Source organism: Oncorhynchus gorbuscha, linkage group LG05, assembly GCF_021184085.1.
Source record: "Oncorhynchus gorbuscha isolate QuinsamMale2020 ecotype Even-year linkage group LG05, OgorEven_v1.0, whole genome shotgun sequence".
NCBI lineage: Eukaryota > Metazoa > Chordata > Actinopteri > Salmoniformes > Salmonidae > Oncorhynchus > Oncorhynchus gorbuscha.
This window is the reverse complement of record NC_060177.1, coordinates 53,769,976-53,785,755: the sequence shown is the minus strand read 5'-3', so window position 1 is coordinate 53,785,755 and position 15,780 is coordinate 53,769,976. Positions and strand designations below refer to the sequence as shown.

At 42.6% G+C, this 15,780-nt stretch overlaps 1 protein-coding gene across 3 annotated transcripts in view; it reads right to left on the bottom strand.

Annotated features, from left to right (window-relative positions):
- The window catches only part of LOC124036052 (small G protein signaling modulator 1-like), an 83,954-nt gene that overhangs the window by 15,897 nt on the left and 52,277 nt on the right, over positions 1-15,780 (bottom strand). For 2 of the 3 annotated variants that reach the window (XM_046350157.1, XM_046350158.1), the window contains exons 11-19: positions 15,605-15,768; positions 10,828-10,957; positions 10,509-10,673; positions 6,596-6,722; positions 6,334-6,398; positions 5,985-6,130; positions 4,692-4,820; positions 4,414-4,605; positions 4,064-4,135 (exon numbers count right to left, since the gene is read on the bottom strand). In XM_046350157.1, coding sequence (XP_046206113.1) covers positions 4,064-4,135; positions 4,414-4,605; positions 4,692-4,820; positions 5,985-6,130; positions 6,334-6,398; positions 6,596-6,722; positions 10,509-10,673; positions 10,828-10,957; positions 15,605-15,768 — 1,190 coding nt within the window. The remainder of the gene's footprint in view (positions 1-4,063; positions 4,136-4,413; positions 4,606-4,691; positions 4,821-5,984; positions 6,131-6,333; positions 6,399-6,595; positions 6,723-10,508; positions 10,674-10,827; positions 10,958-15,604; positions 15,769-15,780) is intronic. The other variant, XM_046350159.1, reaches the window with a different exon arrangement.

Genomic DNA, 15,780 nt, shown 5'->3' with positions numbered 1-15,780 from the left:
CTATGAACCACTGCAAATGCACCACCTAGGAGAGTTGGCTTTTCTTTACTTGATACAGCGTTGACATTTGTTTCTACCAACACTGGAATCCCAGGATTTTTACCCTTCCCCGTCATTTTCTTTTTTACATAGGTGTGCAACATTAGAAATATTATAGTTGTATAAAACGACAAAAATGGAAAGATTAAATGTATAAAAAAGCAACAAATTGTGTGTCGCAACAATGTCTAGCTTTTGGAGGCGCTCTAAGATGCTTATCTTGAAGCCATAATACAACATATTTCCATAAAAATAGTGATTGTGTTCTACACTTTTCAGTATTGTGGGACTAAGCAGCTCTAGTGTATGAGTTATGCTACAGAAGTGGTGCAAATTGGGGGTTGGAAGAAAAACTATTCCAACATACAGTATATACAGTATTTACCTGAATTCCTTATCATCCCACTAAATTTGTCACTACCAAAACATAGTGAGAAAGTTGCAATGAAGGGAGAACCATGCACTGTAGTAATTTTATTAACCTTCTATTACAGATACAGTAGCAGTCAAAAGTTTGGACACACCTACTCATTCAAGGGTTTTTCTTTATTTTTTACTATTTTCTACATTGTAGAATAATAGTGAAGACATCAAAACTATGAAATAACATATGGAATCATGAAGTAACCAAAATAGTGTAAAACAAATCAAAATGTATTTTATATTTGTGATTCTTCAAAGTAGTCACCCTTTGCCTTGACAGCTTTGCACACTCTTGGCATTCTCTCAACCAGCTAGGTAGTCACCTGGAATGTATTTCAATTAAAAGGTGTGCCTTGTTAAAAGTTAATTTGTAGAATTGTAGAATCTTTCCTTCTTAATGAGTTTGAGCCAATCAGTTGTGCTGTGACAAGGGGTTGTAATACAGAAGATATCCCTATTTGGTGAAATACCAAATAGCTATTAAGGCGAGAACAGCTCAAATAAGCAAAGAGAAACAACAGTCCATCATTACTTGAAGACATGAACGTCAGTCAATCTGGAAAATGTCAAGAACCTTTAAAGTTTCTTCAAGTGCAGTCACAAAAACCATCAAGCGTTATGATGAAACTGGCTCTCACGAGGAACGCCACAGGACAGGAAGACCCAGAGTTACCTCTGCTGCAGAGATAATTTAGAGTTAACTGCAACTCAGATTGCAGCCCAAATAAATACTTCACAGAGTTCAAGTAACAGACATCTCAACATCAACTATTTAGTGGAGACTGGGTGAATCAGGCCATCATGGTCAAATTGCTTCAAAGAAAACACTACTAGAGGACACCAATAAGATGAGATTTGCTTGGGCAAAGAAACACGAGCAATGGACATTAGACTGGTGGAAATCTGTCCTTTGGTCCAAATGTAAAATTTTTGGTTCCAACCTCCGTGTCTCTGTGAGTAGGTGAACGGTTGATCTCCACATGTGTGGTTCCCACCTTGAAGAATGTAGGAGGAGGTGTGATTTTTGTGGGGTGCTTTGCTTGTGACACCGTCTGTGATTTATTTATAATTCAAGGCACACTTAACCAGCATGGCTACCACAGCATTCTGCAGCAATATGCCATCCCATTTGCGCTTAGTGGGACTACACCTCCAGGCTGTGTAAGGGCTATTTGACCGAGGAGAGTGATGGAGGGCTGCATCAGATGACCTGACCTCCACAATCACCCAACCTCAACCCAAGTGAGATGGTTTGGCATGAGTTGGTTCGCAGAGTAAAGGACAAGCAGCCAACAAGTGATCAGCATATGTGGGAACTCCTTCAAGACTGTTGGAAATGCATTCCTCATGAAGCTGGTTGAGAGAATGCCAAGAGTGTTTATTCCAATATTTATGTAACTAGGCAAGCCACTTAAGAACACATTCTCATTTACAATGACAGCCTACCTCGGCCAAACCCAGACGATGCTAGGCCAATTGTGCACTGCCCTGAGACACCCTGTCACGTTGGTATGAAGAGATTCTGGAGACAGGCACAGGAACGCATAATAGTTTTTTTTATTAAGCCCAAATTACGGCGTGCCGTGTAAAGGCACGGGGACGAAGACCAAACAAACACGTAACAAAACACAAGGTAGAAACCCAAAACAAAAGAGCGAGGAGTACCTCGAATAAATAACACGTGCAATGATTATCACACGGGACAAGACCCGTAATCATCTGCACAATCCACAAGGGCACAAAAGCCCAAACCACACAGCACAGCACAGCACACGCACCAACGGATGGAAATCAAAGGGCACACTTATACAAGTACTAATCAGTGGGAATAGGGGACAGGTGTGCGTAATGAAAGTTTGAGGGATCCGTGACACTCCCAATCACGGCTGGATGTGATACAGCCTGGAATAGAACTGGGGACTGTGACACTATTTCATAGTTTTGATGTCTTCACTATTATTCTACAATGTAGAAAATAGTCAAAATAAAGAAAAACCTTTGAATGATTAGGTGTGTCCAAACTTTTGACTGATACTGTACATTTTATAAATGCTATATGCATAGCATTTAACTAGATTTTTAAAACTGAATTTATAGAAATATAATCTCTATTGTTCTCTGTTGACTGTATGAATCTGAAACGTGTTAATTGATTGAATTACTTACACATCCAATTAATGATGTTGTTAGATGTTTTAATTATTACTTGGGTCCAATGGGTGGGGATTGCTATGGGTTGAGAGTGATCAGCCAATCATCAGAGAGCATTGCCTTCTTCAAATTGGGTTACCTATGGTTTGTAAACCAAAGACTAAGGTAATATCCAGGCCAATAACAAGATTTATACCAGGACATTGGTCCCAAGATCCAGACCCAGTGAGATAAGACTTTATTTTTGTTATGTCTCAAGACCAAGACCACTAAATCAAGAGTCCATAGGCCCTTTCTTCAATTGTAAGAAACTCAAATAGAGTACATTTGAGTACAGTAGGGCACATTATAGACATCTATGTTTTGGCCAAATAGATTTGGGAGCCCCCCCTGCTGGCTATACATTTCAATACTCTACACTTTTTCCTGAAGTGTACACTTGTCCCCTACCCACATGGTGGTCTTCTGTAGCTCAGTTGGTAGAGCACGTCACATGCAACTTTAGAAGGGATTTATCCTCAATGGCGCTGCCCATGCTGTCACAAACGCCATACTGCCACAGATACAAATATATCTCTAATGGTGTCAATTATCTCAGTTGTGACCATTTCAGTTTGTACAATTTTGACTTATTTTGTATTTAAAAGAATCCCCATAGCTAGCCATCTTCCATTTGGACGGATGTACATCCAAGCGAACATATATTTTAAGTCACAAAGGCGTACTCCTTATACTTCTTGATACATTAGTGACACTGTAAAAAAAATACATGAAGATTTACCAACTTGCTCACTGATTTTCCCCTAATGGTTTGCAGGACAGACTACTCACCATGTGGGGGTACAGTCTCGTCACCTGGTGACATCTGCAGGGGTGTGACTTAAGGCACATTTATTCTAAGGTCTTCTAACATGTGTGTTTCAGTAGTGACATCAAAAGTTGGGACAGCCTTTCTGAGAAAGCTGTTTAAAAAGAAACCAAACTACTTATTAGATCAGTGTATTTCAACGTAACAATACAACTCAAATCATTAATTGCTTTATTTTCTATGAAGTTCAGGGGTCAGGGTTCGGGACAGCCACTGCTCAATATAAACAATGACTTTTTCCTATATTGTGTACTATATTACTTTGTACACTATGTTTTATTGCCTTGGATTGAATTAGAACATATCATGATGTAAATAAATGTCCTAAGTTTGGAGACTTAAGCGTTTTTAAAATGGTTTTTGCGGGAATGGGACTGTAATTTGCTAAACTTTTGTAGAATCACCTGTATACAGGCGAGTGTGTATTCAGCCCTGTGTGTGTTATTATTCGTATGATTAATTATTATGAATAATAGCTACTTTCAATTATGTGAACATAGAGGGGGATAGAATGACATACAAAATCAATGTAACATTTCATCTACAGTATTTAATAGGACTCTCAGAGTGCATGAGGTGTACCTGGGTGCTGCTGCTGGAGTCACTCTGCAGGCGAGCCAGGTTCTGTCTGTCTGAGCTGCAGCTCTGGGAGGACTGGCATGGTTAGTACCAGAGAACCAGGGGAGAAAACAGGTCAATAAAAACCTGGCACAACACAACATTCTAATGTGGACAAGTAGGCCTGTATGCAATGATACGTAACTGTCATAAAGGCCGTGTATTATTGGTGACCCAAGTGAACACTTCACTATATGCTTTGTACTTTGAGGCGTTGGAGATCTAACATCTTGGTCAAAACAACATATTGGACCACCGGGTATCCTGTGTGCCGCAAGGCTATGTGTGCGTGTGGACAGGCGTGCGCGCGCCACCTCATTGCTGATGCTGGAGTCATGGTGCAGCATCCTCTGGACAGGGTTGGGATTATCCACGCTGGCCGAGACAGACAAGCACTTAGCCAGCGCCGCTGCATGCTGCTCCTTCTCCCGCTGCCGCACGATGGCCTCGCAGCCCAGCCACTCGCTCATGGTCTGCTCGTAGCACGCCCGCACCTGCTCATCCACCTGCAGTGTCACAGGGCAAGGGTCAGGGGTTGGAGGTCAAGGGGTTTTGGTGGTGACATTAAATGGCAAGGGTGACAGACACCAACCTCTTTCCTGTCAGACTCAGACATGCCAAACTGGTAGTGGCCCAGGAGGAAGGGCCACACCTCCTTACGCAGCGAAGGATCAACACCGCCGAAGTACACCAGGCGCAGCAGCTCCTGCTCGTTATAGGCCTGGAGAGCAGAGAGGGACAGACCTCAGTCAATGAGATATAGAAAGGCCTCTGTACAGACTTGGGTTCAAATACCAGTAGTTGTCGTTTTCTTTAAGTTACTAGTTTTGTGAGTTTGATCGAGCCTGTCTAGAGTGCGGGTTTCACTTTTAGGACCATTCCATTGGTTCTATTGTGCCAGGTGAGCCCAGGTCGGAATATACTGTACAGTACACACAACGACGTACCCACACATGAATAGACTAACGTTTACATATACTGTACACTGACATAAAACAATTCACAAGAACACATAGTCTTCAAAACAAAAAAAAGCAGGCCAGTGGCTTATCTAGAGTAGATAAATTATTCTGCAGAATGGTTGTGTACACTGGATGTCAGTGGGGGTCCTAATTCACTGTTGAATAATGTAAATACATAATAAAAAAATATTTAACTAGGCAGATCGGTTAAGAACAAATTCTTACTTACAATGACGGCCTACCCTGGCCAAACCCGGACGACGCTGGGCCAATTGTGTGCCGCCCTATGGGACTCCCAATCACGGCCGGTTGTGATACAGCCTGGAATCGAACCAGGGTGTCTGTAGTGACGCCTCAAGCACTGAGATGCAGTGCCTTAGACCGCTGTGCGGGAGCCCATAATCTAGCCCTTTTAGCTAAATGCCCAGATTGAATACAGACAGTAGGACTGTACAAACACAGGATTGGACACACATGGATGAACCAGATAGATTATTAGCCACCTGAATCTCTCTCATTGGTTGATTAGTCAACTGAATCTCTCTCATTGGTTGATTAGTCAACTGAATCCCACCCATTGGTTGATTAGTCAACTGAATCCCACCCATTGGTTGATTAGTCAACTGAATCCCTCTCATTGGTTGATTAGTCAACTGAATCCCTCTCATTGGTTGATTAGTCAACTGAATCCCACCCATGCAAATGTCTGCTGTTGATCTTAATGGCAAGCCACCCTTGCAGATGTTTGGTTGTGTGAGTAAGAATGTGGTGAGTGATTTGCTGATTAATGGGTGAATATAGATGAGTGTGTGTGTATGTGCGTTTGCATCTCGTCGCCAGGGGGTTTGGGCTGGTTGGTACTGTACAGTGTGTATCTCTGATGATGTTAGCGACGCTGCTAATAATGTGATGGTGATACTTACAGTGCAGTCCTGAAGGAACCTCTGCCACACCTCAGTGGTGAGGCCCGTGAAGGCATCGCAGGGCACATCGGGTGCCACGATAGTGTGGTTGACCAGGGCCGAGAGGTGTGTACGTACAGTGGACAGTTGACGACAATAAGCTAGCCCTGAAATATAAAAACATAACCGCTTTCAAATGATCCTCCTTTCTGAGATAAAGTATTTAATAAGGCGTTCAAACATCCGACACCTAATTATTAGTTGGACGCTAGGCTAATTGATGAGCTGTTTGAAATTAAAATACATTGCAACGCATTGCAAATCATCTAGGGGTAGAAAAGATAGAAGAGTTGTGTTCACAATCACGTACAGCCATAGAACGCCCGGGAGATTATCTGATACTTCATTTGGTCACACAGCAGCTTCAAAGGGGCTCTGTAGAGGGAAACAGCATATAAATCAAAGTGTCCTCCATAATGCCTTCTCTTCGATCTTCAGCCTTTACCGATCCTACTGACCTGAGAAGGATACGAGCACCACAGACCCGGGTTCAAATACTAGTTTAGGTCAGTGGAATCTGTAAATGCCAGGGATGATGTCTGGGTAACCACCAGTGTGTGTCTGTCTCTGACCTGTCATGGTTGCAACCGTTGGGGGGTCCTCCATCTGAGAAGCTGCCCTGGGTACAGGATGAGTAGGAGGACTTCCTGGGGATGGGTTGCCAGATGTTGGCTCCCTGGTCCATCAGCTCTGGAGCCACTGCATCACAGAACAACACACACAAGCATCATGGTTAGCGCACAGTATAAGGTTTGAAACATATCAGCCCCACGTCAAGTACATAAATCAAATACTTGAAAGTATTTGAGGTGTACCTGATTTAGCTTGGTGTTGCCATTGTACTGGGCAAACTATATCAAGCAAAGCTCAAGTATTTGTGAGTATATGACTTATATGTACAGGAAACTGCCAAAATAAAGGAAATGTAATGAACGCAGGTGCTTCCACACAGGTGTGGTTCCTGAGTTAATTAAGCAATTATAACATTCCATCATGCTTAGGGTCATATATAAAAATGCCCAGTTGCCCATTATTTTGGCTACCATGGCTAGAAGAGATCTCAGTAGCTAGGTTTCCATCCACTTGGCGATAGTTTCATGCAAATATTTAAAAAAAATCTGCATAAAGAAAATCTGCACGTTTTCCCACCAGTGTTGTGTTTCCACCAAACTGACTTTGTTGCGGATAGAAATCAGTGCGCGATGACATAAGCAAAAAAAGGTACATTTTGTGTGCACATTTTCAACTCTAACGATAGTTTTGTCACAAACAGTTGTGTTAAATAGCAAATGCGACCACTCTGGTCTTGACACGTACGCTCTAGCCAACAGCTCACAGATACAGTGCAGGTAGGCTGTGTGAGTTGGCTAGTCTACATGATGGGATTATTCATATTTTTAGTGGTCAAAACGGCAGACAAACATAAATCATCATGTCACCAGAATAAGACTCTCGGTATTTACTAGAAAGGAGCATCAAACTCATCACCTTGCTCTTTCACCAACCTGTGAAGTTCATCATCATGTATTTAATCTGTAGCCAAATAAACTGCATGGTTTGTTGAGTCGTAGTGGGACGACCACACAAGATATCATCGCGTGACTCCAAGTTCACTTTGATATGATGGTTATTATATCAATATTTGTGCATAAAAGCCTTTGCATCGCAGTTTCTCGCATAATACAGTTGAAGACGGAAGTTTACATACACTTAGTTTGGAGTCATTAAAACTTGTTTTTCAACCACTCCACAAATTTATTGTTAACAAACTATAGTTTTGGCAAGTCGGTTAGAACGTCTACTTTGTACATGACACAAGTCATTTTTCCAACAATTGTTTACAGACAGATTATTTCACTTATAATTCACTGTATCACAATTCCAGTGGGTCAGAAGTTTACATACACTAAATTGACTGTGCCATTAAACAGCTTGGAAAATTCCTTGTGTTTTTTACTCCTAAATGTCTTTAGGAGCTTCTGATAGGCTAAATGACATCATTTCAGTCAATTGGAGGTGTATCTGTGGATGTATTTCAAGGCCTAACTTCAAACTCAGTGCCTCTTTGCTTGACATCATGGGAAAATCAAAAGAAATCAGCCAAGACCTCAGACATTTTTTTGTAGTCCTCCACAAGTCTGGTTCATCCTTGGGAGCAATTTCCAAATGACTGAAGGTACCACGTGCATCTGTACAAACAATAGTACGCAAGTATAAACACCATGGGACCACGCAGCCGTCATACCACTCAGAAAGGAGACGAGTTCTGTCTCCTAGAGATGAACGTACTTTGGTAGGAAAAGTGCAAATCAATCCCAGAACAACAGCAAAGGACCTTGTGAAGATGCTGGAGGAAACAGGTACAAAAGTATCTATATCCACAGTAAAACGAGTCCTATATCAACATAACCTGAAAGGCCGCTCAGCAAGGAAGAAGCCACTGCTCCGAAACCGCCATAAAAAAGCCAAACTACGGTTTGCAACTGCACATGCGGACAAAGATCGTACTTTTTGGAGAAATATCCTCTGGTCTGATGAAACAAAAATAGAACAGTTTGGTCACAATGACCATCGTTATGTTTGGAGGAAAAAGGGGGATGCTTGCAAGCTGAAGAACACCATCCGAACCGTGAAGCAAGGGGGTGGCAGCATCATGTTGTGGGGGTGCTTTGCTGCAGGAGAGACTGGTGCACTTCACAAAATAGATGGCATCATGAAGAGGGACAATTATGTGGATATATTGAAGCAACACTTCAAGGAAGTTAAAGCTTGGTCGCAAATGGGTCTTCCAAATGGACAATGACCCCAAGCATACTTCCAAAATGATGGCTTAAGGAGTTATTGGAGTGGCCATCACAAAGCCCTGACCTCAATCCATAGAACATTTGTGTGCAGAACTGAAAAAGCGTGTGCGAGCAAAGAGGCCTACAAACCTGACTCAGTTACACCAGCTCTGTCAGGAGGAACGGGCCAAAATTCCCCCAACTTCTTGTGGGAAGTTTGTGGAAGGCTACCCGAAACGATTGACCCAAGTTTAAATTGTTTAAGGCAATGCTACCAAATACTAATTGTGTGTATGTAAACTTCTCACCCACTCTGAATGTGATGAAATAAATAAAGCTGAACTAAATCATTCTCTCTACTATTATTCTGACATTTCACATTCTAAAAATAAAGTGGTGATCCTAACTGATCTAAGATAGGGAATTTCTACTAGGATTAAATCTCAGGAATTGTGAAACTGAGTTTAAATGTATTTGGCTAAGGTGCATGTAAACCTCCGGTGTATGTAAACTTCCAACTGTACATTTTACAGACACAAAAAGATCCCACCATGTCAAACAAAAGAAATCTGTTGCATTCATAAATTTGCACCAAAACATCCTGTTTCCATCATAGCTGTTGGGATTTTGTTTTTAAAAAGGTATATCTTAACTTGCATAAAAACTGTGGATGGAAATGTGGTTAGTGACTTTAAAAGAGGGGTCTCAAAGGAGCATAAAGGGTGTGTGAGGTTTAAAGAGTGTGTGAGTGTGTCTCAGTCACCAGATTGCAACCCAATTGAACACTTCTGGGAGATTCTGAAGCGCCGCCTGAGACAGCGTTTTCCATCGACAAAACACCAAATCATAGAATTACTTATGGAAGAATAGGGTCGCATCCCTCCAATAGAGTTCCAAACACTTGTAGAATCTATGCCAAGCACATTGATGCTGTTGTGGCAGCATATGGTGGCCCAATGCCCTAACAAGACACTTTATGTTGGCGTTTCCTTTATTTTGGCAGATACCTGTATTTGACCCTGGTCAAACTCTGACCTATACTGTAACTGCACAGCCTCAAACTCTCAGACACAGTCACATTGCACCATCATGATTTGGACACCCCTGGAGATGATTCTCAAGACACGATCACACCTGAATTAGACAGATTGGGTATGATACTGGACATGATCCTTCATTAGATTAGAGGATAGGTTAATAGCTGCCATAGAGGTTAGGTGGTATTGGAGAACAAATCAAGCACATCACCAAGGACATTTGGGGAATCAAAACATGTCAAACTGTGGAGGGTGTACAACTGTCTGTTGGCATCGTAATGACGACATTCTTATTGGGCTTTCTTTATTCTGTTAGCCCGCACATACTAAAGTTCTTCACGCAAATTTTTCATAGACGTCAAGGCATGAATTTCTGAGTTGTGTGTGCATCTGAACTTAGGATTCAGCCTTTAACATGTCAATTTCAACATTTGCTCTTTTGCTACTACTCTAAACCACTATGCACCTCGACATAACGTTTTGATTTTTCGATTGGAAGACCCGTTGTTCAAGAGGGACTGAGGTTAAGGAAAGGGGCCAGAGAGTGCATGATTAGGGGACTCATTTGTAAGGTTTGCAGGGAGGAGACAGAGTGCGAGGTGGTGATTGAAGCAAAGGAAGTGGACAGACAGACAGATGGAGGAGCTGAGGTGTGGCAACATTACAGCTGTTCCCTGTGGTGGTTGAGGAGTGGTCTCTGGAATAGCTGCAGGAGCGCTTAGGGACCACCAAGATCCCTTTGGTCGGGGGCTTTCCTCTCAGATGGAGGGAGAAGGAGCGGGACAGGAGAGGAGCCCCCGGGGAAACACGGAGAGGGTGTGTTATAGTCACTGGAATGGACAATGAGGACAGTTGGATAACAAAAATAAACAAAAAACATCACTCCGGGGCCACCTGAAGTTAACACTCGGATAATAGGTGTCATGGAGCAAATGAAAACCAGGATGTTACCAGTGCTCTGGAGGAGGGGTCAAAGTCACTTACCAAACTCTGATTGGCTGTTGGGGAACAGGATGCGGAAGACATAGTCTGTGGCCTCATCCTCCTCCTTATCAGACACTGAGTCCGAGGAGCCCTGTGAACACTTGTTTCTCAGTTTAGGGAACACCTTCCCCTGTAATCAGAAATGAGGTGAATAGTACATACAATAAATGCCAACAAAAACATTGTTAGCTAAATCTGTACCTAGATTTCTTAAACATCCACACTTTCACCAAACAGGAGGACTGGCTATACAAGCCATATTTAATGAGGTCTGTCTTAAAGCAGCCATGTGTGGTTAGTTTTTATCATTTATTTTGCTCAGTAGACATGATGTAGTCTTTACAGTCTAACACATACAGTGTCTAGTGAAAGTCTACAAACTCTTTTCCCAATTGTCAAAAAAGGCATTCAATTAGATTTTTCCCCCTACAGATTTACACAACCTGCTCCACATTTTCAAAGTAAAAGAAAAAGTATAGAACACTTTCTAAATCAAATTAAAAAAATCACACCAATAGTTAATACTTGGTGGAAGCAGCTTAGGCAGCAATTCAATTTTTTTTACAGATGCAATTCAATTTGAATAATATTCTACCCTGTACAACTCTTAAGGAAACATACTCTATATATACAAAAGTATGTGAGTGAAGAGGCATTTTCAGCCACACCCGTTAGCACACTGCCATGGAATCTACATAAACAAACATTGGCAGTAGAATGCCCTTACTGAAGAGCACAATTCCTTTTTTATTTTTTAAGAAGCTCAATGACTTTCAATGTGGTAATGTCATAGGATGCACCTTTCCAAAAAGTCAGTTCTTGAAATGTCTTCCCTGCTAGAGCTGCCCCGGGCCAAATGTAAGTGTTGTTATTGTGAAGTGGAAACATCTAGGAGCGATAACGGCTCAGCCGCAAAGTGGTAGGCCACACAAGCTCACAGAACGGCAGCAGCACAACTGTTCAGGAACTTAATGAAATGGGTTTCCATGGCCGATCAGCAGCAAACAAACCTAAGATCACCATGCACAATGCTAAGTGACGGCTGGAGTGGTATGAAACTCGCCGCCATTGGACTCTGGAGCAGTGGAAACGAGTTCTCTGAAGTGATGAATCACACTTCATCGTCTGGCAATCGATTCGGCGGATGCCAGGAGGAACCTGCTCCAATGCATAGTGCCATCTGTAAAGTTTGGTGGAGGAGGAATGATGGTCTGGGGCTGTTTTTCATGGTTTGGGCTAAGTCCCTTAATTCCAGTGAAGGGAAATCTTAATCTTAATGATATTCTATACCATTCTATGCTTCCAACTTTGTGCCAACAGTTTGCTCAGGACCTTGGAAGGCGAAGGTTCACCTTCCAAAAGGACAATGATCCTAAACACACTGCCTAGAAAAATCAGTAGTGGTTTCAGGACAAGTCTCTGAATGTCCTTGAGTGGCCCAGCCAGAGGCCAGACTTGAACCCGATCGAACATCTCTGGAGAGATCTGAAAATAGCTTTGCAGTGACGCTCCCCATCCATCCTGACAGAGTTGGAGAGGATCTGCAGAGAAGAATGGTAGAAACTACGCAAATACAGGTGTGCCAAGCCTGTAGCGTCATATCCAAGAAGACTCAAGGCTGTAATCGCTGCCAAAGTTGTTTCAACAAAGCACTGAGTAAAGGGTCTGAAGGCTGCTTTGTCATTATGGGTTATTGTGTGTAGATTGAGGGGGGAAAAACTATTTAATCAATTTTAGAACAAGGCTGTAACGTAACATGTGGAAGTCAACGGGTCTGAATACTTTCCAGATGCACTGTTTTTGTAAAAATGGCTCAATATCTGTAAATTCGGTTGGGAATCATTAATGGACAGCAATATTCAAAATTTGTCTTGGATTTTCAAGAAGATAAAATGTCAGGACTGAGACTGGACACCTCAGGAACACTCAACACCTCTTTGAAAGCCATTCTGGTTTCTTTGGCATAATTTGAGGGGGGAATTGTCCTGCTGAAAAATGTAATTATATCCCAGGGTTGTGTATTCAGGAGACTGGGGCAAGTTTTAATCTAGGTTTTGCTCCTTTCACATTATTTTGATCCTGACAAACTCCCCAGCCCCTGCTGGTGACAAGCATACTCAAAACATGATGCTGCCCCCACAATACTTGAAAATATAAAAGGGATCAACAACATTGCATTCACTTCACATTACTGGATTTTTTTACAAAGTGAAAAGAAGGAAGCCTGTGCTAAAAAATATATATTTCATGTCATCCATTATGTTTGTAAGTATTGTGGTGGTAGCATCTTGTTATACAGTGGGGAGAACAAGTAATTAATTTGCATTTTATTGCATGACATAAGTATTTGATACATCAGAAAAGCAGAACTTAATATTTGGTACGGAAATCTTTGTTTGCAATTACAGAGATCATACGTTTCTTGTAGTTCTTGACCAGGTTTGCACACACTGCAGCAGGGATTTTGGCCCACTCCTCCATACAGACCTTCTCCAGATCCTTCAGGTTTTGGGGCTGTCGCTGGGCAATACGGACTTTCAGCTCCCTCCAAAGATTTTCAATTGGGTTCAGGTCTGGAGACTGGCTAGGCCACTCTAGGACCTTGAGATGCTTCTTACGGAGCCACTCCTTAGTTGCCCTGGCTGTGTGTTTCGGGTCATTGTCATGCTGGAAGACCCAGCCACGACCCATCTTCAATGCTCTTACTGAGGGAAGGAGGTTGTTGGCCAAGATCTCGCGATACATGGCCCCATCCATCCTCCCCTCAATACGGTGCAGTCGTCCTGTCCCCTTTGCCGAAAAGCATCCCCAAAGAATGATGTTTCCACCTCCATGCTTCGCAGTTGGGATGGTGTTCTTGGGGTTGTACTCATCCTTCTTCTTCCTCCAAACACGGCGAGTTTAGACCAAAAAGCTCCATTTTTGTCTCTTCAGACCACATGACCTTCTCCCATTCCTCCTCTGGATCTTTCAGATGGTCATTGGCAAACTTCACAGGCCTGGACATGCGCTGGGTCCTTGCGTGCGCTGCAGGATTTTAATCCATGACGGCATAGTGTGTTACTAATGGTTTTCTTTGAGACTGTGATCCCAGCTCTCTTCAGATCATTGACCAGGTCCTGCTGTGTAGTTCTGGGCTGATCACTCACCTTCCTCATGATCATTGATGCCACAAGGTGAGATCTTGCATGGAGCCCCAGACCGAGGGTGATTGACCATTCTCTTGAACTTCTTCCATGTTCTAATAATTGCGCCAACAGTTGTTGCCTTCTCACCAAGCTGCTTGCCTATTATCCTGTAGCCCATCCCAGCCTTGTGCAGGTCTACAATTTTATCCCTGATGTCCTTACACGGCTCTCTGGTGTTGGCCATTGTGGAGAGGTTGGAGTCTGTTTAATTGAGTGTGTGGACAGGTGTCTTTTATACAGGTAACGAGTTCAAACAGGTGCAGTTAATACAGGTAATGAGTGGAGAACAGGGGGTCTTCTTAAGGAAAAACTAACAGGTCTACGAGAGCCGGAATTCTTACTGGTTGGTAGGTGATCAAATACTTATGTCATGCAATAAAATGCAAATTAATTACTTAGAAATCATACAATGTGATTTTCTGGATTTTTGTTTTAGATTCTGTCACTCACAGTTGAAGTGTACCTATGATAAAAATTACAGACCTGTACATGCTTTGTAAGTAGGAAAACCTGCACAATCGGCAGTGTTTCAAATACTTGTTCTCCCAACTGTAGGTACGCTTCAGTCATATTGGTACTCCCCAGTAGGAGCATTCAGCCATATTGGTACTCCCCAGTAGGAGCATTCAGCCATATTGGTACTCCCCAGTAGGAGCATTCAGCCATATTGGTACTCCCCAGTAGGAGCATTCAGCCATATTGGTACTCCCCAGTAGGAGCATTCAGCCATATTGGTACTCCCCAGTAGGAGCATTCAGCCATATTGGTACTCCCCAGTAGGAGCATTTAGCCATATTGGTACTCCCCAGTAGGAGCATTCAGCCATATTGGTACTCCCCAGTAGGAGCATTCAGCCATACTGGCAACTCCCCAGTAGGGGCATTCAGCCATATTGGTACTCCCCAGTAGGAGCATTCAGCCATATTGGTACTCCCCAGTAGGAGCATTCAGCCATATTGGTACTTCCCAGTAGGAGCATTCAGCCATATTGGTACTCCCCAGTAGGAGCATTCAGCCATATTGGTACTCCCCAGTAGGAGCATTCAGCCATATTGGTACTCCCCAGTAGGAGCAGTCCTCCATAGGAATGAATGGAATTCTACAGTATTTCAATTCAATGTTTATCTGACAAAATTACATGTATTTATGTCTTTTTTTTTGTTTTGAAAAAGATATTTACATTTCTATGTTTAGTTCACATAATATAATGTAAAAGAATTAGGGTGTCTGTAATAGAGTAAATGTTGTAAAAACTAATGTAGACATTAAGAAATGCATTTCTATAGCTTTAAAAATATATTTTATAATAGTGGAAGAGTGCAAAGATGGAGTCACGGTGGCTTCAATAGTGCGCCCCCCTATCAGTCAAGTGTATATACAGTATACATATCATTGATGTGCATGTTCCAAAATAACCCAATATTTGCTCCCCCCCCCAAAAAATCGAATAATTCAATTAAATAATATTTAGCTCTGTCAGGGACCCCCCATTCACATGGTTGTATTGAACTGTTGGATGACTAAACAGAGCATCCCCCCCACGTGTCACCCCTCAGATAGTCCCTTGTGAGTAGACATCCAGGGCTGACCTTTCCTCTCTGGGACCAGAGTGGAGGATCCAGCTGGCCATGGGGCAAGAGGCCATTCTCCAGGCAGGAGAGGAACTGGAGCAGATGGCCCCCTCTAGGGAAGCGCAGCGGGGGTCTCTGGATGCCGTCCTGGCTCACCAGCACAACCGTGCCCCCGCTGTCCACTGCAGAAACAA